The sequence below is a fragment of the Bicyclus anynana genome, chromosome 4, assembly GCF_947172395.1.
Source record: "Bicyclus anynana chromosome 4, ilBicAnyn1.1, whole genome shotgun sequence".
NCBI lineage: Eukaryota > Metazoa > Arthropoda > Insecta > Lepidoptera > Nymphalidae > Bicyclus > Bicyclus anynana.
This window is the reverse complement of record NC_069086.1, coordinates 13,901,158-13,927,836: the sequence shown is the minus strand read 5'-3', so window position 1 is coordinate 13,927,836 and position 26,679 is coordinate 13,901,158. Positions and strand designations below refer to the sequence as shown.

General features: G+C 34.4%; 4 protein-coding genes across 5 annotated transcripts in view; 2 read left to right on the top strand and 2 right to left on the bottom strand.

Moving 5' to 3' along the window:
* Positions 1-133: 133 nt before the first annotated feature.
* LOC112056456 (1-acyl-sn-glycerol-3-phosphate acyltransferase alpha-like) lies at positions 134-2,116 on the bottom strand. Its single transcript, XM_024096891.2, has 5 exons — positions 1,925-2,116; positions 1,723-1,856; positions 1,457-1,638; positions 1,012-1,177; positions 134-935 (listed from the first exon to the last, which is right to left on the bottom strand). The coding sequence occupies exons 1-5, from the start codon at positions 2,113-2,115 to the stop codon at positions 781-783; spliced, it is 828 nt and encodes a 275-aa protein (XP_023952659.1). The 5' UTR covers position 2,116; the 3' UTR covers positions 134-780.
* A 468-nt stretch (positions 2,117-2,584) lies between these two features.
* LOC112056457 (60S ribosomal protein L5) lies at positions 2,585-7,619 on the top strand. Its single transcript, XM_024096892.2, has 7 exons — positions 2,585-2,742; positions 3,225-3,338; positions 3,419-3,568; positions 4,351-4,511; positions 5,965-6,123; positions 6,429-6,546; positions 7,398-7,619. The coding sequence occupies exons 1-7, from the start codon at positions 2,740-2,742 to the stop codon at positions 7,584-7,586; spliced, it is 894 nt and encodes a 297-aa protein (XP_023952660.1). The 5' UTR covers positions 2,585-2,739; the 3' UTR covers positions 7,587-7,619.
* A 1,027-nt stretch (positions 7,620-8,646) lies between these two features.
* LOC112056454 (gastrula zinc finger protein XlCGF57.1) lies at positions 8,647-16,448 on the top strand. The gene is made up of 3 exons (XM_024096888.2): positions 8,647-9,185; positions 9,432-10,068; positions 10,629-16,448. Exons 1-3 carry the CDS (start codon positions 8,768-8,770, stop codon positions 10,882-10,884), a joined length of 1,311 nt encoding a protein of 436 aa, XP_023952656.2. The 5' UTR covers positions 8,647-8,767; the 3' UTR covers positions 10,885-16,448.
* Positions 16,443-26,679, bottom strand: part of LOC112056453 (ATP-dependent helicase brm) — a 32,698-nt gene continuing 22,461 nt past the window's right edge. The window contains exons 21-29 of one of the 2 annotated variants that reach the window (XM_052881426.1): positions 24,482-24,653; positions 24,129-24,238; positions 23,331-23,451; positions 22,595-22,780; positions 21,432-21,628; positions 20,197-20,328; positions 19,795-19,927; positions 18,397-18,586; positions 16,443-17,386 (exon numbers count right to left, since the gene is read on the bottom strand). In XM_052881426.1, coding sequence (XP_052737386.1) covers positions 17,247-17,386; positions 18,397-18,586; positions 19,795-19,927; positions 20,197-20,328; positions 21,432-21,628; positions 22,595-22,780; positions 23,331-23,451; positions 24,129-24,238; positions 24,482-24,653 — 1,381 coding nt within the window. In that variant the 3' untranslated portion in view covers positions 16,443-17,246. The remainder of the gene's footprint in view (positions 17,387-18,396; positions 18,587-19,794; positions 19,928-20,196; positions 20,329-21,431; positions 21,629-22,594; positions 22,781-23,330; positions 23,452-24,128; positions 24,239-24,481; positions 24,654-26,679) is intronic. The other variant, XM_052881427.1, reaches the window with a different exon arrangement.

Below are 26,679 nucleotides of genomic sequence, written 5' to 3'. Positions count from 1 at the left end.
GAGAGTTAAGCCTATTGTAGGCAGATCTAGATCTATAAGGAAATCTTTATTGCGTACAAACCACGCATGAATTGGTTCTGAAGGACTTTGAGGAGTTTCAGAGTCGCCTTTGGGCGAGGGGCAAACACTACACTAGCGTAGGTCATTATTGGGCGCATGCAGGTCATAATGAGAGTGACCGTAGGGCGGCGGGAAAATTTACTTTTAGCGCAAATCATAGGGTAGAGACGACCATATATCTCTACGCGGCCTGATCCCTGACTGCCGAATTGATTGTCAGTGGACGGTGCACATAAGAGCGAGTGAAAATGCGCGTTTTTTTTAAATAACAAATTAATAACTAGGAATAATAAAAAATCTGTAGTCTAGGTACGTTTATAAGTACGTGCCATGAAATAATTCGTGACGGAAGAAACCGTATTGTAAAATCTAAAATACCTACCGATTTCTTTTTCATTGCGTTGGGACGAAAATTTTCACTTCCGCCGCAAGTGGTGGTCAATATTTCATAACTTGTCACGAGTTATCTCGTAGCGCGCATCCTAGGCCCCAATCATTTTCAACTTAAAACAATTTAGCGTCAATACGCATTGTCTTACCGATGCTATTGGAGGGTTGTCTTATACATCTAATAAAACTTGAGGAAGGAATGACTAGAACAAACTTAAAAGTAACTTTGGCTTGCATCTTTAAACTATTAACATGATATGGAGTAAAGTATGATTTGTTTGATAATGGTACACTAAATTATGAAAAGCCCTGATGGTATTGAAAATCTACTCAAATAGCTACTTTTTTCTGCTTGACCAGATCTTTAGAACTTTCGTTAAACACTTCAATCATTTGTTGACGTGCAATATCAGACAGAGCTTCCAAATCGTCCCTGGTCATTCCTTTTGTAGGGATGGGTGGCAAAGTGGTAATAACAACTTTTCCTGCAACAAAGGAATTACCAGCTAACAACGTCAAATAATAATATATCCAAAAACACCACAGCACTTCATTATGTACCTGGTTCAAAAGTTTTTGTTTCACTATCAAGGAAATAGTACTGGCTAAACACCACTGGCATTATTGGAATTTGAGCATCAATTGCTAAATAGAACGCTCCTTTTTTAAATGGTTGTATACAGCCTTTATTATATCGCGCTCCTTCAGGGAATACCCACAGTTTAGTCTGAAATAATAAATTGTTGCATTAGGTGAGTAAATTATATTAATTATTATGTAGGGTGCGAAATTAATTCTGGACTTTTGAAAATTTTAATTTTCGTTTTGGCAGCCTTTGCGCAAAAAATGAGCCAGCCTTTCTGTCTACCACTCGAGGCAATTAGCAGCGATGAAATAATTCGGCGATTTTTTCTGGGCACTGCGACTCCATGGCGTAGGGGTGGCCACGGCAAAAGGAACAAATAGGTATCTATATATTTGATGCATAGTTTTTTATATTTTATACCTTTTCTTGGATGACCCTGTCGGTGGCTTCTTTCATAAGTAATCGCGCTTTTTCTGTCTTTAATCGATCAATAAACACTAAGCCGGAAAGCCAAGCTCCGAATCCAAATGCTCCCGCAAACATTAAAGGCCTTTTTGCCACGACAGTACATCGCTTCATACGGGGCCACATTTCAAACATACCTGAATAAACGGTTAAATGAATAAAAATGTCAATTAATAGACGAGATCGAAATATACCGAAAAAATTAAAGAAATACCGCGTACCTAAAATATCTAATGAACTTTGATGATTTGAAATTACAATATAACATTGTTCATTATCCCAATGTTCCAATCCTCGTAATTCCCATTCTATTCCAACAATATGTGAAGCATAACGGCAAAACCGGGAAGCTACTCTGAAAACAAAATATATTTCAGTCCAGACTGGCACAGAAAGGTACAGTAAAAATAATCAATATCTTACATTAAGTTCGTAACGTCGCGAGGATATAATAACACTACGGGTAATAATACTGTGCACCATATCAATACATAAGCGTAATATAAGAAAAACTTCAGGTAATATCGAAAAAAATTGCATTTTTCGTACAAAAATGGCAAGGTAAATATAAAACCCGCCAAAAATAACTCAGGATATGAATAGGAGGAAGCCATAACGAACCATAGACAAAAGAAAAAATAAATGGCGAGAATCTTCGTGTTACCATACTTAGGACATATTAAAAATTCATGGCTCTGAGATGAATTATGTGTAATTAATTGGTTTGAGTCATGGCTATCTTACGTCCTTGAAGTTTAAATTCTTTGGGTCACATAAGTTATAGCACACAAAAACAAATTGTTAAGTTTAAAAAATATGAATTGCAGGAAATATTTTTTACCAAACGAGCTTTAAGGTACTTATATGAAAGATATTATAATCCACAATGAAAATTATAGTCCTCCTGATTAATTATATACCACGAGTACTAATAGTTTAAAAAATCTAAATGATTTAATTTAAATTCTAATATTTTTTATTTGCACTCATAATACCGTAGACTCAAAAACGCTAGAACTCAGAGCCATGAAACGAATTTATAAAACAATACCGTAGACAGAGAAAAGAATTATTCAATTCGTTGTAGTTTGTCTGTGGTTTCTACTTTATGTATGTTCTGTGGTCGTTTGACGTTTGATAATTTGTTAAGTTTGCTGCGTCCTTCTTTTTGTCCTTTTTCTTTGGTTACGGCCTTTGGGGTAACCGAAGTATAATTTTGCTTCTTTAAAAGTTATAAAATGGTGAGCTTAATATAATAAATAATATTAGGATTGAATAGTGTATTTGGCTAATAATTATTTTGTAAGGGTGTTTTTTCATTTTATGGCAAGATGTTAAAAATATGTGTTGATAACTTTGTGCCGTGTCGCCTGTTCACCGAAGAATCGTATATAAAAACAACCCTCCTTGTATTCGGGTAAAAAGCGAATGTGTAAGATATTATTTAAAAGGGACAGTGTTATTTCTTCGGTGATTTCGGTCACTTTATTACTTACAATACTTTCTAACCTATGATGAAAAACGGACACATGCGCGTCATCTTATGTTGCCGAAGATGCACATTTGATCGGCTTTACTCATGTTTTATGAGTTTTGCTACATCTAATTGTATTCATAGGCAATTAAAATGATTATAAGTTTAATCTGAAATGTTGTTGAGTGGTTTAAATGACTATAAATGTAAAACTTCTGTGCTCTCATTTATATAAATTTAAATTTATAGGGTTTCGTGAAAGTAGTGAAGAATAAGCAATACTTTAAACGGTATCAAGTCAAATTCAAGAGGCGTCGTGAGGGCAAAACTGACTACTATGCACGAAAACGCCTTGTTATACAGGTACAAATTTTGTCTTAATACATATACATCACAGACAGCAATATATTAACATAATATCTTAGAATTGTATTTATTTTTAGGACAAGAATAAGTACAATACCCCCAAGTATCGTCTGATTGTTCGTCTATCAAACAAGGATGTAACATGCCAGGTGGCTTATTCCCGCATCGAAGGAGATCACATTGTCTGTGCTGCTTACTCTCATGAATTACCTCAATATGGAATTAAAGTAAGTTGATTATTGTAATTTTCCACAACCTGCTTTAGAGCAGAGTGCTGTGTCTTAATTTTATTCTAATCTATTCCAGAAAATCCATAATGCTTGGTTATGGTGCTAAGATAAAGTTAAAGGTTAATTTAGTAAGACTCAATAACGCTAGAACTCAGAGACATGAAACCAATTTATAAAAAAATACCATAGAGAAGAGATTGTAGTAGTATTTTAGTTAATATGTTAACTACTCATTTGTGTACTGTTATCTTAATATATATAAATTACAAGTCACCTTGTTTGTCCTCAATGTACTCCTCAACTACTTAACCAATTTTAATCAAGTTTGCACACCATGTACAGTTTGATACCAACTTGAAAGACAGGACACCTCAAGGGTAGGGTAAAAATAGGGTAGCGTTAGGACAGAAGTAATGTAACCCTTTTTATCCTTTTTATATCAAATTTTTAAACTAATGATATGGCAAAACAATTTTTGCTGGGTCGACTAGTACATTGTAATTTAAATAGGATGTCAATTCTAAAACCCATCTGCTCATGATCAATTTTTTCAATGATATATCACAAAGAAAGGAAGAATGTAAAGGTTAGACATGTATGCATTTAGTGTATTTTAAAAATATTGGATTAATGACTATTATGATGATTTTGAACGGGCGGTCTGAAGCAGGGACAATGCAAAAACCATGTTGCCATATGTTCAATACTGAATATGATCAAGTCATAAAATGCTATATTGAAACCTGATAAGCATTATTTAATATAGTGTTATTCGTCAGGTGGGTTTGACTAACTATGCTGCTGCTTACTGCACTGGACTACTGCTGGCTCGGAGACTCCTTCAGAGGCTGGGCCTGGACTCTTTGTATGCTGGAGCTACAGATGTTACTGGTGACGAGTTCAATGTAGAACCTGTCGATAATGGACCTGGCGCATTTAGGTATGACTTTCTATTTTTTAAATAATGTTGTGAAAAAATAAATTTTACAGACGTTTGTATAATGTAATTAAAAATTATAATATAGTATTATAATATACAGATAAAAGTAGAATACTTATGAAGATAAACATATATCTGATAGTCATTATTCATAATTCAAGTCCAAGATATAGTTTCCCATTTATTGGTTTATTATTATACTCAACCTTGAGTTCAACACCAAACTTTTGCTGCATGCCCAACATTAACTTTGCTGGGATGATTTTTTGAAAGTGTGTATGTCCTGTGTTCATGAGTGAACTCTACAGCCTTTCTTGATGAGTACTGTTTACCAATAAACATATTAAAAATAAAGGTATAAATGACTAGTCATTTCACACATAATAATTATAATTAACTTGTCCTGACTCAGGTCTGTTGTCCTGGTATATTGTAGCCAATAGACCTGATATAGTGCTAGTCGATCGGTCAGTGCGTCGTGCAATAATTGTTGATATTACTGTTCCACATGACGATAATCTGGTTAAAGCCGAAAAGGAAAAAGTATCAAAATACTTGGACCTTGCTCACGAGATTACCGCCATGTGGAATGTTGAGTCAACTATTATTGTTCCCATAGTTGTTTCAGTCAATGGTCTTATAGCGAAAAGCTTCGACCAACACCTTAAGAAGCTTTCGCTTAACTGTTGGATCAAGAGTCGGATACAAAAGGCAGTGATTCTTGAGACGGCGCGTATTGTGAGGAGGTTCCTCACTCTGGAGCTCTGACCACCGGTTGCTTGGACACTCAAATGTCCCGCAGCGGGAGGGTGAATTTTTTTTTTATAAATTTTTAATAATGTTTTGTATTTTATACTTATATTGTTAAAAATTTAAAAAAAAAGAAGTAATAAATAAATGAGAGACAATAATTAACTTGTCCTTAAATTTATGATAATAAATTTAATTAATAAGCTTAGAACACTTAGATATGGTATATATATTTTATAAACAAATCATACATAGTTTAAAATAAATAAGTTATGAAATGACATGCAATTTCTACCTTTATTTCTAATTTCTTTGCTGGTAAACAGTACTCTTCAAGAAAGGTTGTAGTATAGAAGTATTCAGTTGCTCAAAAATGGTTAGTCTAAAAATTATTAGACCATCAATGATTATTATGGGAGATCAATGCTTGGGAATCAATGGAATAGTTGTTGTAAATAATAAATTCAATCAACAGAAAAAGTTAAAACATTAAAAGATATCTGAAATCTTGATGTTTTTCTATTGCATGGATAGTAAATTATAAGCTAATAGATATAACACTTATGATGATATATTACGGGCGGACAGAAGGCACACCTATGGGACAGTGTAGTAATGCTGCAGTGTAATTTACTGATCATATTCATATAGTATTATTGATGTGTTTAAAAATTATTTGGTTTTAATTATTGCTTTGTTTTAGATGTTACTTGGATGTTGGTCTAGCACGCACAACAACTGGTGCCAGAGTATTTGGAGCAATGAAAGGGGCAGTTGACGGTGGTCTTAACGTTCCACACTCTATCAAGAGATTCCCAGGTTATGATGCAGAAGCAAAGAAATTTAATGCAGAAGTTCACAGGTATTGTAAATGAGTTTATCATATATATATTAGTATTATTTGTAATGTTGATGAAAAATTGTTGAAATTTTGTACAGGCAATATGCCTGGTCCAATCATCCTTCGATAAATAGTGCACATCTATTATTCGAACAGCTTTAACGGAGCTATATAATAATGCGTCTTTTTTGGTTGTCAAATAAAAATTCATCCTGAGTTGTTATTGAACCGCTGTGGCAGACACAAAATAATTTAAACAGTATTATATATTATTAGAATATAATTCTTTATTAGTTTTACAAATTGTGTTGTGTATCTTTTTCTAGAGCACACATATTTGGTCTTCACGTAGCTGAATACATGAGAAACCTTGAACAAGAAGATGAAGACTCATTCAAGAGACAGTTTGGCAAATACATCAAATTAGGTGTTGCTGCTGATTCAGTATGTATATTATTCTTTTTTCTATTACGTCCAACCAAATTACTGCATGGTCTAATAATACTAAAGTGGTGTCGAAGTTGGACAAAAGAAACAGGCACTGTTATTATATTGAAATCTTTTTAAACAGTTTGGATAAAAAGACCATTATTCTTGCTACATTATTTTAAAGTCATCTTTATACAAAAAAACAACTAATGAAAATACAGAGTGATGGTTATTACCACAAAACACAATTTGAACTTGGCCACATATTAATTTGACAAAAAAGTTTTATCCTAAGGCACAGAGTAACCAAAGTGAGTCTTTACAAGCATCGTGGGAAGCCAGTGAAACCTATAAAAAAACGACACACTCCTTGACATCCATATAAATACAAACTTTTTTTCATAATTCGTATTTTAAAATTTAACACTAACAACCATTACGTAAATCACCAATCACCAATAAAAAATACTCGCATCTTGTTTCTTCAGTTTTTAAAATATTTAAAACATAACACGCCATTTTTCTTGAATAATATTGACAATTACTGATGCGATGCTTCGTGCCGCCGTACTGACTCGTTTTTTAATGTTGTATTTGGAGCGGCTACGACACTTGTGTGTGAACTTTATATGAATTTAGTTTTTTACTTATTGTTTACACTAAAATGACACTAAAAATTAAAAACAACTGACTTGTAAATTGTACCCCCGAAACTAAAAAGCGAATAGGAAATAATAGCACAGAATAATTTTATTTATTGCTTTTTAGCCTGAGTACATTTGTTTTTGAAGTTGGTTGTATTTTTGAAAAACAAATATTTTTAAGCTCTGATTACTGAGCTTTATTTAATAAATGTTATTTTTCAGGTTGAAACTTTATACAAGAAGGCCCACGAAGCAATCCGTGCAGATCCATCTCACAAGAAGAAGGAAGAAAAGAAGGATCCGGCCAAGCAGAAACGCTGGAGCAAACGCAAGCTGACGCTGGCTGAGAGGAAGAATAGGATCAAGCAAAAGAAAGAATCATTCATCAAAAGATTGCAAGCAGAAGCTTGAAAGGTTTACAAATAAAAGCCTTGAATGATTAAATTGGAAAGACTATTATTTAGCCGCATTTAATATTATAAACCTTTCTGTCAGCGTTCCCGTAGGTAACAATGAAATAATTTATCCTTTGGGTTCAAGCCTGTTTCAATGAATTGTAATGATAAACTAATATATAAATGCGAAAGTAAGCCTGTCTAGTTACCTTTACGGCTACACGGCTGAACCGATCAAGATGAATTTTGGTACAATGCTATGGAATTGAAGCAAAACAGGCTACTTTTTAATCCTAACATAAAAATAGAAAGGATTGAAAGATTGTATGGAAAGTCCTTCATTTTTAAAGTTACAGTTAAACCAAGTCAATCATGAAAAAATGTAATGATTGATTGATTCAAGAAAACATGTAACCCTTGAAAATCGTTCATGTTTTGAGGTATATTTTTGTAAAATTATTAGTTATTATCATAGATTTACGAGTCGGTACAAGTTATTTATTCTTACTAATTAAAACGCGAGAAAATTTTATTAAGTAGTTCAAAATAGGGTTAATTGAAAGCAAGGAGGAGAGGAGGAAGCAGGCATCAAATTCGAGGAACTTTTCAATATTAGCCACAGATCACTATAGACTAGAAAGTATTAGCTCATAAATAGTGATTCCCATACGATTATAAGTACAAGATTAGGTACCTTGTACCGGATCGTAAATCTATGCTTGTACCCAACTTTAAATCTATGGAGCTTAGAGCATTAAAAAGCCCATTCTTTTTACTGCTCTAAGCTATGGAGTGATCATTGAATATCGTAGTATCTATTAATCTGTGATTGAATACTTGATAGATCTTTCCCTAGATCCAGGACCAAGAAGTTAAGTTAAGTTCTTAGACCATTAATAACTATTTAATAATAGTTATTAATGGTCTAAGAGTTAAGTTACTTGAAAAAAAAATACCACAGACACAGAGATTAGTCAAATTGTCAGATGACAGACTTTGTCTATCTTTTTGTGATCTTTTTAGCCGTTTACATTGTCGTCTGTGATGACAGGTCGAGAATTCGTCAAAATAAACAAAACGTTTTGATATAATGTGATTTATTTTATTTATTCAGTATCAACTATCAGTAGTTAGGAATCTTTTTATTCGATTGTGCTAAAATAAGTTAACATTAAAAATAGTTTAAACAATGATAGTATGTTGTTGAAATTATGTGCGGTTGCCATGGATTTTACGGAACAAGCGCCAGATCCTGACTTTGTTCCCACGAATATTTGTAGAGTTTGCTTAAAAAGAGTGCTAAAAGCTACATCTTTATTTTTAGAAAGTCCAGAATCAACAATTATTCGAGAAAAGCTGTATTCTTGTTTCCAATTAACTTTAACTTTAAAAAAATATTTACCTTCAGCTATTTGTGATGATTGTCTAGAGGAGTTGAATATTGCATATAATTTTCGACAGAAATGTATTACCATTGAAGAGCGCTACACTGCTCTGTTACAAGTAACTGTTAACAATTTAGACAATGATAACATTGATGAACCTCTAGACCTCAAGGAGGATATTATATCTGAAAAAGTAGAGATAAAGGATCATTTTAAGGACAAATTCCCAGGTAAGAACTACTCATATCGTAACATGATAAATATCTTAAAAACATTCTATATTTCTGTTTAATTTCTTGATTACTTGGCTACTGTTCCAGCAATCTGCAACAATATTTTTATGTAGATATTTTCTATCCCTCAGGATTTTTTTCCTAGATTGAAGACACCTTGTGCTCTTTTCAGTAATCTATAAATCTAATTTCAAGATAATCTGTTGATTATATATGTATATAATGTTTTATTTATTATTACAGGGAATGATATCAATTATAATGGGGATAAAAATAGTTTCCTGTGTACTCTCTGTAATAAGACACTCAAAAGTGAAGTGTCGCTAGCCAAGCACAATGTCTCTATGCACCAAAAGAGAAAACATTTGGGCAAAGTGACAGGTTTTGGGTCAGAACGACGCTATCATTGTACCAAATGTAATTATTGCACTCCTCACAGCCAGACCTTGGTGAATCACATGAGGAGACACAACGGAGAGAGACCTTACTGCTGTCCCTGCGGCAAGAGCTTTACTCAAGCATCAAGTCTAAATGCACACAGAAAGATACATAGTAACACCACATATTTCACTTGTACCATTTGTGGTAAACAGTTCAAACATGCATTTACACTGAAGAGGCATCTCAATGTGCATGGAGCCGAAAAGTTTTTATGTGACATCTGTAATAAGCAATTGAAGTCCAGGCAATCTCTGCAAGAACACATGTGCAGACATTACAATATTCACAATTACAATTGCGAGGACTGCGGGGATACATTTGTAACACAGTCTGAACTATTGAATCATAAAAAGAAGCATGGTATTTTAAAGAAAATAGAGTGTCATCTCTGTGGTTATAAAACTAATACAAAAACTTCTTTAATTATACATTTAAAAAGGTAAAATTTAAAATTATATTAGCTTGTATTGATGTGTAGATAGATATTATATTTAAAGAATGAACGTCTGACGAGGCCAGACAGATGACCAATCCTAACTAGGGACCATTCCACTCCTGTGGTATAGGACACAGGTTCACTGGTGTCTTGACAGTGTTCAGTGTTCCACCCTCGAACCTTTCTGTAATCTTCCCTAGAAAGTGTATGGTGATAGACTAACCCTAGACAGTGTTTGGTTAATGTTGAAATACTGGCACATAAGACTCAACATAATATATGCCTCTGATTTACAGATACAGAACAGGTAGTTTTCTCTATGTCAATTTTGTTTTGTCACACTAAACTTTTTTGTTTGTAACTATAACATGTGAAATGATTCAAAGATACTCTTTAAGAAGTCAAGGGTAGTGGTTGTGCTATGCTGCAGTGCATTACTTAAGGGTTAAAGTGTTAACTTAATCTAGGAAACCCTACACTGTGTGTGGCCCAACACTCACTTGGGCGTTTTTTGAAAAATTTATTTTACTCATGTTTAAATGTACCCTTCTTTTAATTCACAGACATGCTGGCGATAAATCTTTTAAGTGCAGTCAATGTCGAATATCATTCTACACCAATGGTGATTTACGACGACACGAGCGTGTACACACGAGAGATAAGCTGTACCCTTGTCCAACCTGCGCTCAGAAGTTTGCTCACAGCACCAGTCTTAACAAACATATGAACACTGTACATGGAGTCAAATACAAGTGGGCAGATGTCAAACGGAAGGACTCTAAACCTGAACAGATTTCACCCAAGTTCCCTTATGGGTAGAGTCCCATTGTCTAACTGAATACTTTACGCACAGCACCAGTCTTTACAAACAAATTTTTTTTTATAGCAAAGAATGTTTTTTATTATATGACCCATACCCTCGAACTAGCTGGGAAAGACTGTGCCAGGAATGGGTACAGCATTAGACCAACGGTGGGGATAGAACCACCACCCCTCAATGACTCCAACCGCTCTTACCATTAAGCTATTGAAGCTTTTTTGTTTATATTTTATATGTACATGGAGTCAAATAGTAAGATAAGATAAATATACTTTATTTGCACACCACAAAGACAAAAACAAGTGAAATAAAAAACAAATTAGGAAGAGATCAGCATACAAAAGGCGGCCTTATCGCTAAGTAGCGATTTCTTCCAGGCAACCTTCGGTTTAGGAAAACTTAAGGACATCAGCAGGTGGCGTAAAACAAAAATAACCATAGTATTAGTAATACACATACATACAAATAATTTACATCCTAATACATAAACAATATTACACAAATACCTACAATATTGAATAAAATACATATCAAAATATACTAATAAATACCTTATATTGAAAAAAATAATATATACAGATCGACTTTACTGCACCAGATAATGAGACTTTACCGCATTTTTAAAAATGTCCAGTGTCTTTGATTGCCGTATATTTAAAGGGAGAGCATTCCATAACTTAACGGCTTGCACAACGAAAGAATGTTTATAAAATTTCGTCTTATGCACGGGTAAACATAGAGTTAGTAATCGACACTGTCTCAGTTCAGACTGCACTCCCTGAAACGTAAATTTCTCCTTCAGATACACAGGAGATTTTGGATTAAACAACACACAGTACAAAAGTGAAAGTACATGCAGATCCCGGCGACGACGAATAGGGAGCCACTTGAGCTTCTGACGGAATTCAGAAATATGGTCATATTTGCGTAGGCTAAATATGAACCGAATAGCAAGATTTTGAAGTCGCTCAAGTTTATTGAGTTGGTCCTCAGTTATATTTAGATAGCTCGCGTCCGCATAATCTAAAACCGAAAGAAGAAGAGAATGTGCTAACATAACTTTAGTAGGAATTGGTAAAAATGATCTTAAACGTCTCAGTGAGCCAAAAGTAGCAAACATCTTTTTACTTAACTCTTTGACATGCACGCACCACGACAACTGGTTATCAAGATGTACCCCAAGATCTTTAACTGTGTCACAAAAAGGAATAGTGGTACCATTATACAAAACTGGCCGGAGATCTACCCAATCAACTCTTGAGATGAGGGCAGGACTACCAATAATAATGGCCTTAGATTTTAGGGGATTTACCTTGAGCCCATACTGTCTGCTCCAGATATCAATTGCGCTAAGGTCACAGTTTATAGCAGAGACAGTTAAATTTAGGTTCTCAAGAGATGATGAGCGGTATATTTGGATATCATCTGCATACATATGGTAAAGAGAAGTTATATTTTGAGTGATCGAATTAATGAAGATAGAGAAAAGTAATGGAGATAACACGCCACCCTGAGGTACCCCTGCCGTAACATCGCACCAAGATGAAAAGACGTCATCAACCCGAATGCGCTGCTTACGGCCTTTGAGGTAGCTCTGAAACCAGTCTATAACCGATGGAGATATGTTAATAGAGCGTAATAGACTCAACAAAATGTCATAGTCTACAGAATTAAAAGCATTACTGAAATCAAGCAGAACTAGTACAGTGAGTTGTCTATTATCCATCGCCCAACGAATATCGTCAGTAACTTTAGTCAAAGCGGTAACCGTACCATGACCAGGACGAAAACCAGATTGTAATGGACTTAAAAGTAAATTTCGGTTTAAGAATACGGATAACTGATGGAAGACAAGTTTTTCAAGGACTTTAGAAAGGAACGGCAAAATAGAAATTGGACGGAAGTCAGAAAACGTTGTGGAACTAATTTTTTTAGGAAGAGGAATAATTTGTGCATTCTTCCAAGCCTGTGGAAATTCACTGGAATAAATGGAATAGTTGAGGATATGTGTAAGAACTGGGGAAATAATATCAATGATAGGAATAATCATATTACGGCTTACGCTATCAGATCCAACGGCATTCGAAGCGATAGACAAAACACTCTTCTTAACATCACATTCGGTAAAAGATTCGAAAGTAAACGGAAGAAAATCTGGTGTTGGTATAGAAGAAAGAGTGCTAAGAATGGACTCCTTTTCAGTACTTTCAATTGTATCGGAAGTAGAAAAATGTTTATTGAGAAGTTCTAAATCAATATTTATAGGATTGTTCGAAGATGATTTTCCAACTCCAAGTGTATTAAGAAATTTCCAAGTTTTAGCGGTGTCACTATTTTGTACAGATTTATAAATGTGGCGTCGTTGAGCATCTCTACACAATGTATTGCAGCGATTCCGGGCTTTGTGATATTTTAGACGATTAATATCGGAGTCCTTCGTTTTGTACTTTTGCTTAGCTGTATTCTTTTTATGCATTAACAATTTAATTTCCTCCGATAGCCAAGGAGCAGGCAAGTGCTTCATTTTGACAGGTTTTACTGGTGCATGCATATCGTATAGTTGAGTAATCAAAGTATTAAAAATGTCCACTTTATGATCGAGAGTGTCTGCACTTGTAATGGCAGTCCAATCTAAATTATTTGCGTCCTCGCAAAGGCGACCTTTATCAATCCCTGCAAAGTTACGCTGCAGAAGAATTTTTGATTTAGCTTTAGGAGGACGTATTTTATAGGAGAGATAGATCAAATCATGATAAGAAAAAGAGTTGGCAGGACATTGACCGTGCTTAAAAACGAAATCAGGAGATGAGACAATAATGACATCTAGAAGTGAAGGAATACAACCAGGAGAGTAATGTGTAGCAGCAAGAGGCAGGACAGATAAATTACAAGAATCAAGAATAGATAAAAACTTCTTGCTACGATAGTCATCCTTTTGTAAACATGTATTGAAGTCACCTAAAATAATAGAATGACTATACAGAGGAATTAAATTTTCCAATAAAATTTCAAAAGAGTGAAAGTAATTAGGTATAGAAGGGGGACAGTAAAATACTCCAAGAAGAATTTTAATATGTGAAAGTTCGACTTCCAGTAATAAATGCTCAGCTGCATCAGGTAAAGGAGGTTGAGTAGACGAACTAACAATAGAAAAAGGAATGTAAGATCGTAAGTAGATCGCTACTCCACCCCCTCCCTTACCCACACGATCATTACGGATAAGCCTATAACCGGGCAGTGAGTAGGAAGTTGAGGGTAAACAGGTTTTCAGCCAAGATTCTGAAATTAAAATGGCATGAATATTACGGGACTCAAAAGACGCAAGCATATCTGGAAAATGAGCCGGGATACTTTGCGCATTTAAATGGACAACATTAAAGTTTTTCAGACAATCTGAGAAGTAAGAATCAAGGGTAACATTAAGCGGAAGTAAAGATGTACTGTGGAAGCTATCATCACTGGAGCTAGACGACATAGACAAATAAAGGTCACTATCAATACTGCTAATCGACATTATAATATTTAAATATATTTAAATATAAATATATATTATTTTAAATTATAATATAATAAAATATATAATAATTAAAATTAAGTATAAAAATTAAACTTATGTAATTACAAAAAAAAAAATCGCAAAAACTATGTACCTCTTATTTCCCAAACCGCCAGCTACCCAAAATAACAATCGATATAAAAACAATTATTACACAGAACAAACAGAGAAGAGAAAAAGTTATAAAAAAAAACATATAAACAAACATGCTTAAAATTAAAAAACTTAGAAATAAAATTTAACTAATTTTACAAAAAAAAAAAAAAAGTTTAAGTAAAATTATAAACATGCATAAAATAAAAAGAAAAACAATATAACTAATTTTAGTTAAAAACATACATTCTTTTATTTTACATGCTAAATAACAATACGCTTTATGATAAATGTGATGCTAACTATGTTAAGGAGGAATTCATAATCTGTAACGCACATTTATAAAGAGAGATACAATCTCTGTCTATGGTCGGATTATGACAATGGTGTCGTGCGGTGTTTACAATTTATTCAATAGTCATTGACATACGAAATATCTATTAGTCTGTGGTCATTGACATTTGTTAAACATCAATGTCTAATGTCAAATGTCATTTGTCATTTGTCAATCCGAAATTCAAAATAAAAATATATAAATTCGTATTACCTTGCTGAAGATTAATTCTGAAGACACAAACAAAAAGAAAAATGATTATTAACTTTTGAGACAAGCACCACACACCGTTTTATGTTATAAACATAACTAATTTAAAATAATGCACATTAGTGACTAGTGAAAGAAGAGAAAATAATGGTCAATTGAAACTATCTCCTAGCCACTCTCTTAACTTTGGGAATAGCCGCTCTAGAGTCCTTTGGAGCCTCAGACACAGTGGCTAACGGAATTGCAGCAGCAGAAAGGTCCTGCGAAGGCGCCGGGATAGCATTTAATTCCGCTAAAGATGATATCCGATGTCGCTTACCCGCTGCGTCAAGTACCATGATGTTGCCATCTCTGGTCCAACACTTCGTGACACCGAATTTCTGACGAGCCGCAAGGAAGGTCGTATGCCGACTTTTGATGAGAAACTCGGACACAGTCACCCCTGAGCCCTTCAGTTTTGTCTTAGCGGACCACACAGCATCCTTCAGAGCCCAGTTGTTAAATTTGACAAGTATTGCCCGGGGCTTGTCGTTGCCCTGATGTCCCAAACGATGGCAGCGACTGAGTGATCCTGATGATAGCTCAGGGAGCTTAAGAGGACCAGTCAGCACCTTACAAACTGTAGTAGCAGGGTCCTCTTTATCGGCCTCTGGAATTCCATGTACGAGTAGAATTTTTCTTCTGGATCTCATTTCAAGTTCATCCTGCTGCCTTGCCAGAAGCCCCACCTGCAGTTGCAGGTTCTCAAGCGCCGTCAAAACAAAAGTTCTGAACGAGGCAAACTGAGCATTTAAGTTGGACGTCGGACTTGTGGCCGGGATGGCCCCCCTCAACTCCTTTTGAAACTCAGCCATACGGCTGTTAAAATGCTCACTTATGTCATTAATACTTTTTTTTAAGGATTCCATAGTGAAAACAGTGAACTTTAATAGTGCAAAAGTGAGGTTATATACACACGGTCACTAAGTTGAATAAAAATCTGTGCAAATATATGAGACAGGAGCTGGTAGGTTTAGTAATGCTTAATAGTACATAAGAGTAAACTAAAAATTAACTTTACTAATTTTTTAACATAAAAATAAAGAGAGATTCAAATTGTCAACTACTTTGTTTTACTACCCACAGTGAAAAAGCATAGCAGTGAAATAGTAGTGGGTAAATGCCAAACAAAAAAATTACCTGAGCTGGGGAAAGATTTCACCCAAGTTCCCTTTGTGGTATGGGTAGAGTACCTTATACTTCTTCTACTCAGAAGTTTTCACCACTGGCAACTTGGCAACCACCAAAAAAAATCGAAGGAAAATCCTAAATAGGACAAGATTTAACTTTAGTTTTCATATGGGTAAAAAATAATAAAAGATTGATCGTTATTACTGCATTTTTATTTACTAACACATACATGTCATGATACTACAAATACATTTATTTAAATGTCTAATAATAAAACAATCTTGTACCAAGGTATTATAATAAAATTGAATATCAAATAATTTCATGAATTTGCTTACAAATTTATTTTAGTAAGAATATTTATCCTACATCATTATATTAAATAGTTATAATATTATTCCATTATGATTTCAATTTAATAATTGTAAAAAGATTCATCTTGAATACCAAATTAATTTTATTTATTATAACTAAAAAAGTTGCACCTCACCACACATAAATAAAACTGAAAGAAAAAATATTTCATAAAAGCCTGATTTTTTAATGTACTGTTAATAGATTAAGCAACAGGTTTAGTATACTCATTTAATAATGTTTGATAGCGGTCAGATCCAATTTATAGTAATAATAATTGTTATAGTAATATAAAAATTAATTCTGTATTACGAGATAGGATGTCCACTAAAATTCGCGGCGGAAGCTACCATTTCTTGTATTACACATATAAAGCAGTGCTAAATGACCCAGTCTTTTGACGGGTTGCTTTTTATATCTGAAATCTGCATACACCCGGAGTGCAGCAAATTCTTTTGAGTTCCGAACTATTACAGTTTGGCCACCAGTCCACATTGGAGCATGATGGAATCCAAACTCCCTTCTATATATAGGGAGACCTCGCTCCGGGCCATTCATATAGGCTCATAATGATGAAACTTCCTATAGGTAAGTGTCATATTTAACTGTAAATTAGGTGAAGCTTATAATACTATCATATTAACTTAATCTTCCTCAAAGTATTCCTCGTCGGAGACATATTTTTTCTTTTTAGTCTTCCTGGAAGGGGTGCTTTTACTTTTGTTCTTCAATTTGATTTTCATTTTGACAGATCGATTCGACTCTACGTCTGAATCCTCTTCTTCTGTAAAAAAAACAAACAAAAATGAAATATTGTATTGTCTTATCAACTCAATACATATGAAAACCGAAAATCCCAAATACACAGGCAAAAATAATGCTAATCATTTATAAATTCTGTTAAATAAGCAAAAGCTGTTAATATAGAAATAGAATTCGCTTCGAAAAAATACGTTTTACTCCTTTATAAATCTTTAATTTGTCCACAACGTGGACAAGATAAGACAAGATTGTTGACCATACAGCCTGAGTTCTACGATATTTTTTGAAGATTTATGATTGGTTTGTTTGTTCGTTTTCTTGTTTTTTAAGTTTGTTGGTAACAGAAAAAAATAATACAGCTCCAAATATTACTTCGCCGCTTTGGTACACCGGCGAACATTTTGCCCTAGAATAGTGATAAAATAAAATGTATTTTTTCTTCAAGAAACATACTTTTATTAAGCCAATTATTTAACCAGATCCTTATTTACACATATTATCATCTCCATATAATTTTATATGGGGGTATATTTGGGTTCTCTGGGCTAACATTGTTTGGCATTTCTCTTTCCTATATGGTTGTCTTCATTATCATGTAGATTGTTTATGGCGTTTTATAAGCAATTTAAGGACGTTTTTTGTTTAATGCTTCTCTGTCTACAATTTCATGTTTCTTTTTATCTTTCGTTTTATTGTCATTCGACAATATTACATGACATTGACAGCTTACATTGGATATGAATTCAATTCCAGGTGTTTTTATTGGCTGTTTTGAACACTTTTACTGTATTCTATATGTTTAATTTGTAGACAATGGAACGAAACGAAAAAAATATTTATCTAATTAATGCGGGTTCCAAAAATTCTGGAAATTATTTTCTCAACAGCAATTTGTATCTTCTATCCGTAAAAAATACTATCGACCTGCTTAAAAATTATAAATAATAAAGGCCCATTTTGGGACATGTCCATTGAATAATGTTACTTTTTCATTTTTCTGGTATGACATAAATACAAATATAATTTACTAACCTGCTTTAATGTTCTCATTATCGTCAGACTCATCAGAGTTCTGTCCGTTGTCGTATCGGCGTCTGATTTCAATGAACACGTTCCGCAGTCGCACCGAGTCCTCGTAGATCAGCGACGCCTCCTCGTTGTAGGTTTGCGCGTTCGCGCACAGCGTGAAGAAATCGCGTTCCATGTCAGAAATGTCCATGTACTGAAAATATATAGACAAAATAGCTATATAAACTTGATTTTGGCATTTATGGCTTGGCAAAAAGTGTAGAAACGGAACTAATTTTTTTTTCCCTCTTACAACACTGTACTACTTGACAGTTGACAGTTGTTAGTATATGCTGTCAAAAGTTCGGGATTATTTACGAATTTTGTGGGAAATTATTGGCAGTGAATTAATATTTTTGTGGCACAAGATGATTATGACAATCTGTAGTGGCACCTTCCAAGTTTATATCACGTTTCTAAGAGATGTCTGACGGAATTCGAAGCCAAACCGTTGTTGTCGGATCTGGACAATGTTTACCGAAGAACGGCTGAGATGACAGGTTTGTAATTATTTTAGAGTACAATATCTGTTGAGCTCTGAAGTATTTTACTGTATTTACATGTTTTGAAGCTTTTAATAAGTGGTTTCGTGATTATTCTGTCAGCTTTGAAAGTTATGTTGTCACTATTTGTGTTGCCATATTGGCGATAGTGGCGCCCCTATTAATTTTACTCTTTTTGCCGAGCTATATTTAAGTTTTCACGACGTCTTATGAAGTTCTATAAATATTGACAGGCAATATATTTTCTTGCATGGCGCTTAATTTTTTTTAACCGACTTCCAAAAAGAAGGAGGTTCTGCGTCATTTATGGACAGAGTTTGAAAATTATTCTTTGTGTTGGAAGTCGGTTTAATTTTTATTATTAATTTTTTTAAACAGAATATTAGCTATATCTTATAAATGTGACCAATATTCCATATTTACCATGACCAATTAGTGAATCACATTGTTTAGCATCCAGCATTTATAGTACTCGCAGATTATGTAAGGAATAGATTTATAGATTTTTCTACACAAAATATTGAATTCTAGCAAAACCTAGCGGTTTCACTCGCGTAATCCCTATAGGCTACTCTTTTGTTTTCTGCTTGTTTCTTGTATTGTTTCTATCTTATTGTTTTATCTTGTGGTGTACAAATAAAGAATATAAATAAATAAATAATGTTAGTGTAGATAAAAACAATGTGCTAAAAAGAGTTCTCCATTAGTTATTCTTCATAAAAATCAATAATTAATTTGCAAGAAATAACTTGATTCGATTTTTTTATTTATATAGGTTCTGAACAATCTGTTTCAAAAATTGAAAAATAAATAATACTTGAATAGAGTTTTTATAATATGTATAATGATAAGTCAATACCTTGCAATCTTCGATCCTGTTCATAATCTTCTTGATATCGAGCGGTTTCTTGATGACGTCATAGTAGTCGGGCAGTTCTCGACGCGACGGCAGTTTCATGAACGGCTCCGAAAGTACCCGACCATTTCTATGTCAGAAATATGAATAACTCCAGTAAAAATAAATCTCATTGAAATATTGTAAAAAAATTAATAAGTATTAGAAAAAAACATTTAAATTTAATATCCGCCCATTTAAAGACTTGTTCAAAAGCACCCAATAAGTTTCCCAAATTGAAAAATGTCAAACATATTTAATGGTTTAATCAATGGTTATTTTGTAAACTTTTATGTAAAATTAAAATGTAAATTATTCATTTAATATTAATGATAATAAAAAAATGGGACCACCTATGGTACTTACTCATCAGTATAGTCTATGACTTTTTTCATGATGCTTTTAAGACGTTTCTTGAGCATATTAATTTCAGTTTTGCTCTTTTTCTTCGAGGACGAGGAGGAGGGCACTTCCTCCTCATCAGATTCCTCTTGGCGTCTGTAGCAAATAAAATAATATTGTATATAAAACTATATCTACTATATAAAAGTAAGTCGGGTTTTCCTTCCTGACGCTATAACTCCAGGACGCACGAACCGATTTCCACGGTTTTGCATTCGTTGGAAAGGTCTCGGGCTCCGTGAGGTTTATAGCAAAGAAAATTCAGGAAAATTTCAACAGAAAAGCGGGAATTCTTTTTTTACATACAGCGCCATCTCTGATACATAGCATGTACTACAAACCAATATTGTAGGGGTAGGGGGTTAGGGTTAGTTGAAAGTTTACATCGAGTTTCACGCGAACGAAGTTAATAATAAAACTGTAACAGTTCAAATTCTATACATTGTAGATGTTTTGAAAATTTTAGTTGCAGGGCATTATACAGGGTGCTGGGGACTATTTCCTATAACTCTGGGGTTATATTCTTTACCGAAAATTAATTAAGAATGTTAAATGAACATGTGTTCTAAAAGCGGGTAAAAGTTTGTATGGAAAGTCCCTCATTTTTTAAGAGTGTGCAATATGTAATTTGATGGTTACAAATGGTTCTGGATCTCAGATTCTGGAAAAGTTAGGAGCCTGCTATTTGGGTAAATGATATTTCAAAGTGTTAGCTTCGTTATGACTATACAAAATACACAATTTGTAAAACTTTTCTCGATAGTTTATTTTCTGAAAAATACATGTTTTGCTCACATTTTGCTTTCAATCTCAGGAAAAGCGAACTTATTTTCTTGAATTTTTGTTTTGTATAGAAAATTAGGTATATATCTTGAACATGGCCATTTTGTTTTTATTAGTTATGTTGTTTAATTTACTTGCAATTAGGTAAAAATGGTTTTGGCGCTCACGTCATAGCGTCGCGCGTCAATCGCTCCGTGCTTTTCACTCACGTGAAAGACATAATTCGGCGTCTCGTTTGCGCGTCGAATTTTATCCATATCGTACCGACGCGATGCGCGCTCTTAAGTAACTTAAGTAATCTCTTAAGTAATTTGTATTAATTGGTTTGTGTACACTACCAAAAAAATATTGAAAAAAATGACATTCAAAATTTTTCCAAATTCTACCTCTAAATAGTAAGTACGAATCAAACTTACCGTCGCTTACGACCCTTTTTCCTTTTTTTATCGAGCACTTCATCGTCATCATCATCCTCCTCCTCATCTTCGAACTCCTCGTCGATGGCTTTGAGCCACTCCTTCTCTGTCAGCGAGTCGGAGTAGTCCACTTCTTTGCGCTGCCGGGACCCGCGCCCGAGGGTTTCGTCGTCGTCTAGATAGTTCCAGCCTTGACCCTATTCGTACATACATTCGAATTCCATTTATACTATATGATTTTCTTTACATTATTATGAAGTAACTGCGACATCACGTGTCTCAAACGGTGAAGGAAAAACATCGTGAGGAATGCCTTCATACCTGAGGATTTTAATTATTCTCTTCGTATGTGAAGTCTGCCAATCCGCATTGGGCCAGCGTGGTGGACTATTGACCCAACCCCACTTCTTTCTGAGAGGAGACTCGTACTCAGCAGTGAGCCGAATATGGCTTGATATATTATTATTATATTCATTAACTTAACTAAACGGTGTTAAAGTAGCTTATGAATATTAAGTCATGTATTAAAAGTTCCTCGATTACAGGTGTTATAAAAATTCATTATTTATGTTATTGTAGAGGGGAGGTATCAGTGTTGGCATAAATATGAGGATGTTTGATGACTTGAGCTCAATTTTTTTGTTAGGCAGCATAGACACCGTCACGCTGCCAGTCGCATTATTGATTTTGTGCAACAATGTTTTTAATTATTGTTTATCATTAATTGTTTAATGTGGGCATGAAGAACATGTCGGGCAGGGAAGGTGAGTGTTGATGCATTCTAAAGGGATCCCATAAAGTTACTCTCAAGATCACAAGTCCTGGGACCTGCTCCAGGTGTTTCCTCTACCACAAAATAATGGTACAATCACTGTCGCTACTATAGCTTAGCAAGTTCGTTCGTAACACTCCCAAAGCTCCCGCGCAGTCCTTCCCTCTGCATCGCGCAGACGACTTCACACCCGCGCAGTCTTTCCCGCCCCGTCGCCCGCATATCATGGGAGTGTCATCAACGAACTTGCCAAGTTATAACCGACACGACACACGTGGTCATGTCTTGTTCATTTACACGAGCGGCAGCTGCTACCGAAGACTACAGTCAGTGTCGTCTCGGCGGCAGCCAACGACAGTCGACTGCAGTGTAAATGAACCCTAGCAGTCACCTTGTTGCAGATGACCTCGTCGTCCTCTTTCACCAGCCAGTCGGGTAACTCGGACTCGTCGATGAGCCGCGACTGCGTCTCCGTCTTCTTGCGCTCGATGTCGATCTGCTTGAACAGCTCGAGCTCGTCTTCTGAGCGCGCGATCATCTCGTTGATCAGATCGTCGTCGGGGAGCTCGTTTTCCTCCTGACATTTTCAAAATAGTGGTTATAATACAATTATTTCTGACTAGCACATCAATTTATTGTATGTGCTAGGTTTCTGCAGTTTTATTTTCATTTTTTTATTAATTTAGTTAAAAAAAAAACAATATTTGTCATATCTTTTTTAAATATGGCCAATATTCGCATTCCAACTAGTCCGGAAAGACTGTATTAGGAGTGGGTAAGACAGTAGACCAATGGGGCGAAGATTGAACCACCACCCCTCTGTGATGAGTCTGACAGCTCTAATCGTTGAGCTATTGAGTTAAATTATTATTATTAGTATTATCTATGAATGCACGTATCACATCACTTTCTGTGCGTTGTACGACGTTATATATTATCCTTCATAGACAACAATCAGTATGTAAAGGTGTTGAAATGCCAGGTTAAAAAAAATTACAAATATGATTTTGTTAAATTCAAGACGGATAAGAAAAAGGCTAACACGACAAGATTATCAATTAATCATAATTAGATAAAACTAAATCATTTAAATCATTCCTTACTAATAAATTAATAAAATAAAATACCTCTTCATCATCTCCGTCTTGATGTAATATACTCTGTAGAAACTGCTGTCGCTCTGAGCCAGTAGACTTTTGGTCAAACATACCCGCTTGAATTACTTTCTCGTCCATATTTAGTTTGTATCTAAAATGCAAATTTCATTTTAACAAGTTTTTGAAAACATGCTCTCTGAAGCACAGGGTACCACAAACTTCAAACTGAAATTAGAACAAAACCACCACTAACTTCAGATTAGAACAATGTATTTTCCATAGCCCAACCCAAAGGTCCTTGTGATCTGAAGCCAGATAGGCTAATCACTGGCCTAATGAGGCAGTTATAGTTGAGTATGCTATGGAACAATAATAGTCCACCAGTAGACCTAGCGAAACGAAATATATGAAGAAAAAAAAACATTATCGACCAATTCCAAGTCAAGCCAAGCCCCAGCTCTTTCGCATAGAAAGAGAAAGAGTGAACACCGTCATGCTGCTAGTCGCGTTAGTGATTTTGTGCAGTAATGTTTTGTGGTACAATTATTGATCATTAATTGTTTAGTGTGGGTATGGGGAACAATTTGGGCAGCGGAGGCGAGTGTTAATGCATTCTAGAGGGAACCCTTAATGCTACACCCATGTCACAAGTCCTGTTATCTGCTCGAGGGGTTTCCTCTACCACAAAATGATGGTACAACCACTGTCACTGCTATCCGTCATGTTATACGTGGTTCATTTCTCAGGCCCACTAGAGCCTAGAGGGCTCGAACTCTAGACCCCTCGGATTCCTTAACCACGGAGCTATTGGGGGATTTATGGTCTCACCTGGCTGCAGCCAAGATTCTCTCTTCTACAGAGTTGACCGTCATCAACCGCAGCACGCGCACCTCGTTGCGCTGGCCGATACGATGCGCGCGATCCTGAGCTTGGAGATCCTGTGGAACGATAGAAATGACAAACATTACTTGAGTTAGCCCTCATTCGCACGAGAGTTTTTTTTAAAGGACGTTAAAAAAGCGTTCAAATATAGTATGAAGTTAAATTAAGGTCTATTATATTTATTATATCCAACGTCCAAAATTTAAAATGCTCAAAAAAAGGGTCGTGTTTTTCATTCATCGCTACACATCGGGAGTGTTACGAACGAAGTTGCCAAGCTATAACAACGCGGATGTTACCTGATGCGGATTCCAGTCCGAGTCGAAGATGATGACGGTGTCGGCGCTCTGCAGGTTGAGCCCCAGCCCGCCGGCGCGCGTCGACAGCAGGAAGATGAAGTACTCCGAGCCCACCTCGTTGAACTTCTTCAGCAGCTCGCCGCGGTCCTCGGCCTTCGTCATACCGTCCAATCTGTGAAACACATCAAATGACATGCCAAATGTGGAACATCAAATAACATGTCAAATATGGAGCATATCCAGCCTCGTTAAACTTCTTCAGCAGGTTTTCGGCCTTCGTTAGACCTTCTAGTCTGTGGAACATGTCAAATATGAAATATATCAAATAAATTAAGGTTAAATTTTCTTCAACAGTCTAACGCGGTTCTAGGCCGTTGGGATATCTGTGGAACATCAACAAAATGACATTTTTTTTTAAAATTTGCCGTGTCAATATGTTCATTGAAATTCACTTCATATTTATTTATGTCTTCATTTTCTTTTGGATCATTAAATTGTACGATTTTTAGTTGTTCATTTTGCATCAACTTAAAGTTTTTAATACAATCTATTCCAATCAAAAAGTCATAATTAAAATTTTCATTATCTATTATGAAGATATCCATAACTCTTTCAATATTGTATATTTTTATTTTAAGTTTTATTATACCTTTTGTTTTCTTCTCACCATTAATAGTTTTCAAGCTTACTATTTGTGTATTCTTTGAATTTTCATTTTTCTGTATTTTTAACAATTTTGCATTAATCAATGATACATTTGAACCTGAATCATAAATTCCAGAAATATCTAACGTATCATTCAATAGTAACTTTACTTTTATTAATGGTGGCACATCTAGTTTTTTGGACTCTCTTCATTCAGTTCAACTTCCAATTCAGAGTTATTTACAGTTTTAACAACTCCTGTTTTATCTTTATCCTTAAACCAACAATTTTCTATTAAATGGTAACGTTTCCCCTTTTTTTCTTTCACACATATGGGGCATGGTTTTGTTTGTTCCTTTTTATTTAGTTTAGTGTCAGAGCAAATATTGTTTTTATTATCATATTTATTATTTCTTACAAGGTGTTCCAATTTCCCAATTTCATAATAAAGATCCTCAGTACTTTTTAAAGCTGCTCGATCAATCTGATCCCCCACATAATTCGGTAATCCAACCGCTATAAGGTCAATAAGTGTTTCGGTATCAATTGATTTCCTTACTTCCAGTAAAAGTTTTTCTTTTTTTAAACCATATGCAAGTAATGAACCTGTTTGATATTTAAAGGACAGAGCATATCTAATGGGTGACAATCCTTTGTTTGCAAATGTTTCACAAAAACTTTTTTCCCATTTGTCCCATTTTGATTCTATTGTATGTTTCATTATCATACAACTATACCAATCGACACTAGATTGCTCCATAAAATTTTTTAAAACTTTAATTTTCTTTATATCTTCCTTTATGTCAAAACGTTCACATTCTTTATTAAAATCCTTTAGCCAGTGATAAGCATTTGAGTTTCTACCATTGAATTTTTCAATCATGAAATCTTTTGCAATATTCCCTAAATTTTGATTTTCAGATTTGTTTTGTCTTTCTTCAAGCATTTTTTCTAACAATTTTTCTAGTACTCCATGTGAACTACTAGGTATAATTTCAGAATAGTTTAGAATTTCTTCGAGATAAAAATCATAAAATTGTACATTTTGCTCCGCATCCAAATAAATATCTTTTATTTCCTTAGTTAAGGTTATCCAGACTTTTCTCGTTTGGTATCTTTTATTGAAGGATTTTTTTACCTTAATAAAGTTTGGAGTATTATAAATTGTTTGGTGGAGATTTACCGGCTGATATTCCTCTGGTATACTGAAAGTTTTACCATCAGGTGTGGCAATCGAAGTTACACATATTGCGTTTGATTTTCCATCACTTATTGGTTTTACTTCAAAATCAAACCTCAGTTTCTCCATTTTTCGTAAAATAGTTAATAAATGTTGTTTTATAATGATAATTATTTCACATGAATGTGATAGTAGTAATAAAAGCTTGTTTGTGTTTCTATAAATAAAATATAATTGTTATTTACAATATTTTACATTAAATTATTAAATTAAATACTAAACTAAAACTTACCTATAAATAAAATATAAAAACAACATTCAAAGCTATTATTTACATTTACTTTATATTTTAATAAAAATTTTAATGTTTTGC

What these genes read in the sequence shown, in the direction of transcription:
- LOC112056456 (XM_024096891.2), bottom strand. Translation starts at nt 2,115, where the DNA reads ATGGCTTCCTCCTATTCATATCCTGAGTTATTTTTGGCGGGTTTTATA. An exon ending in ACAGGGTCATCCAAGAAAAG is followed by an intron (nt 1,178 to 1,456) that starts GTATAAAATATA and finishes TTATTATTTCAG; the next exon opens with ACTAAACTGTGGGTATTCCC. An exon ending in AACAAAAACTTTTGAACCAG is followed by an intron (nt 936 to 1,011) that starts GTACATAATGAA and finishes CCTTTGTTGCAG; the next exon opens with GAAAAGTTGTTATTACCACT.
- LOC112056457 (XM_024096892.2), top strand. An exon ending in AATGGACCTGGCGCATTTAG is followed by an intron (nt 4,512 to 5,964) that starts GTATGACTTTCT and finishes GCTTTGTTTTAG; the next exon opens with ATGTTACTTGGATGTTGGTC. An exon ending in TTTAATGCAGAAGTTCACAG is followed by an intron (nt 6,124 to 6,428) that starts GTATTGTAAATG and finishes ATCTTTTTCTAG; the next exon opens with AGCACACATATTTGGTCTTC.
- LOC112056454 (XM_024096888.2), top strand. Translation starts at nt 8,768, where the DNA reads ATGTTGTTGAAATTATGTGCGGTTGCCATGGATTTTACGGAACAAGCG. An exon ending in TTTTAAGGACAAATTCCCAG is followed by an intron (nt 9,186 to 9,431) that starts GTAAGAACTACT and finishes TTATTATTACAG; the next exon opens with GGAATGATATCAATTATAAT. An exon ending in TTAATTATACATTTAAAAAG is followed by an intron (nt 10,069 to 10,628) that starts GTAAAATTTAAA and finishes TTTAATTCACAG; the next exon opens with ACATGCTGGCGATAAATCTT.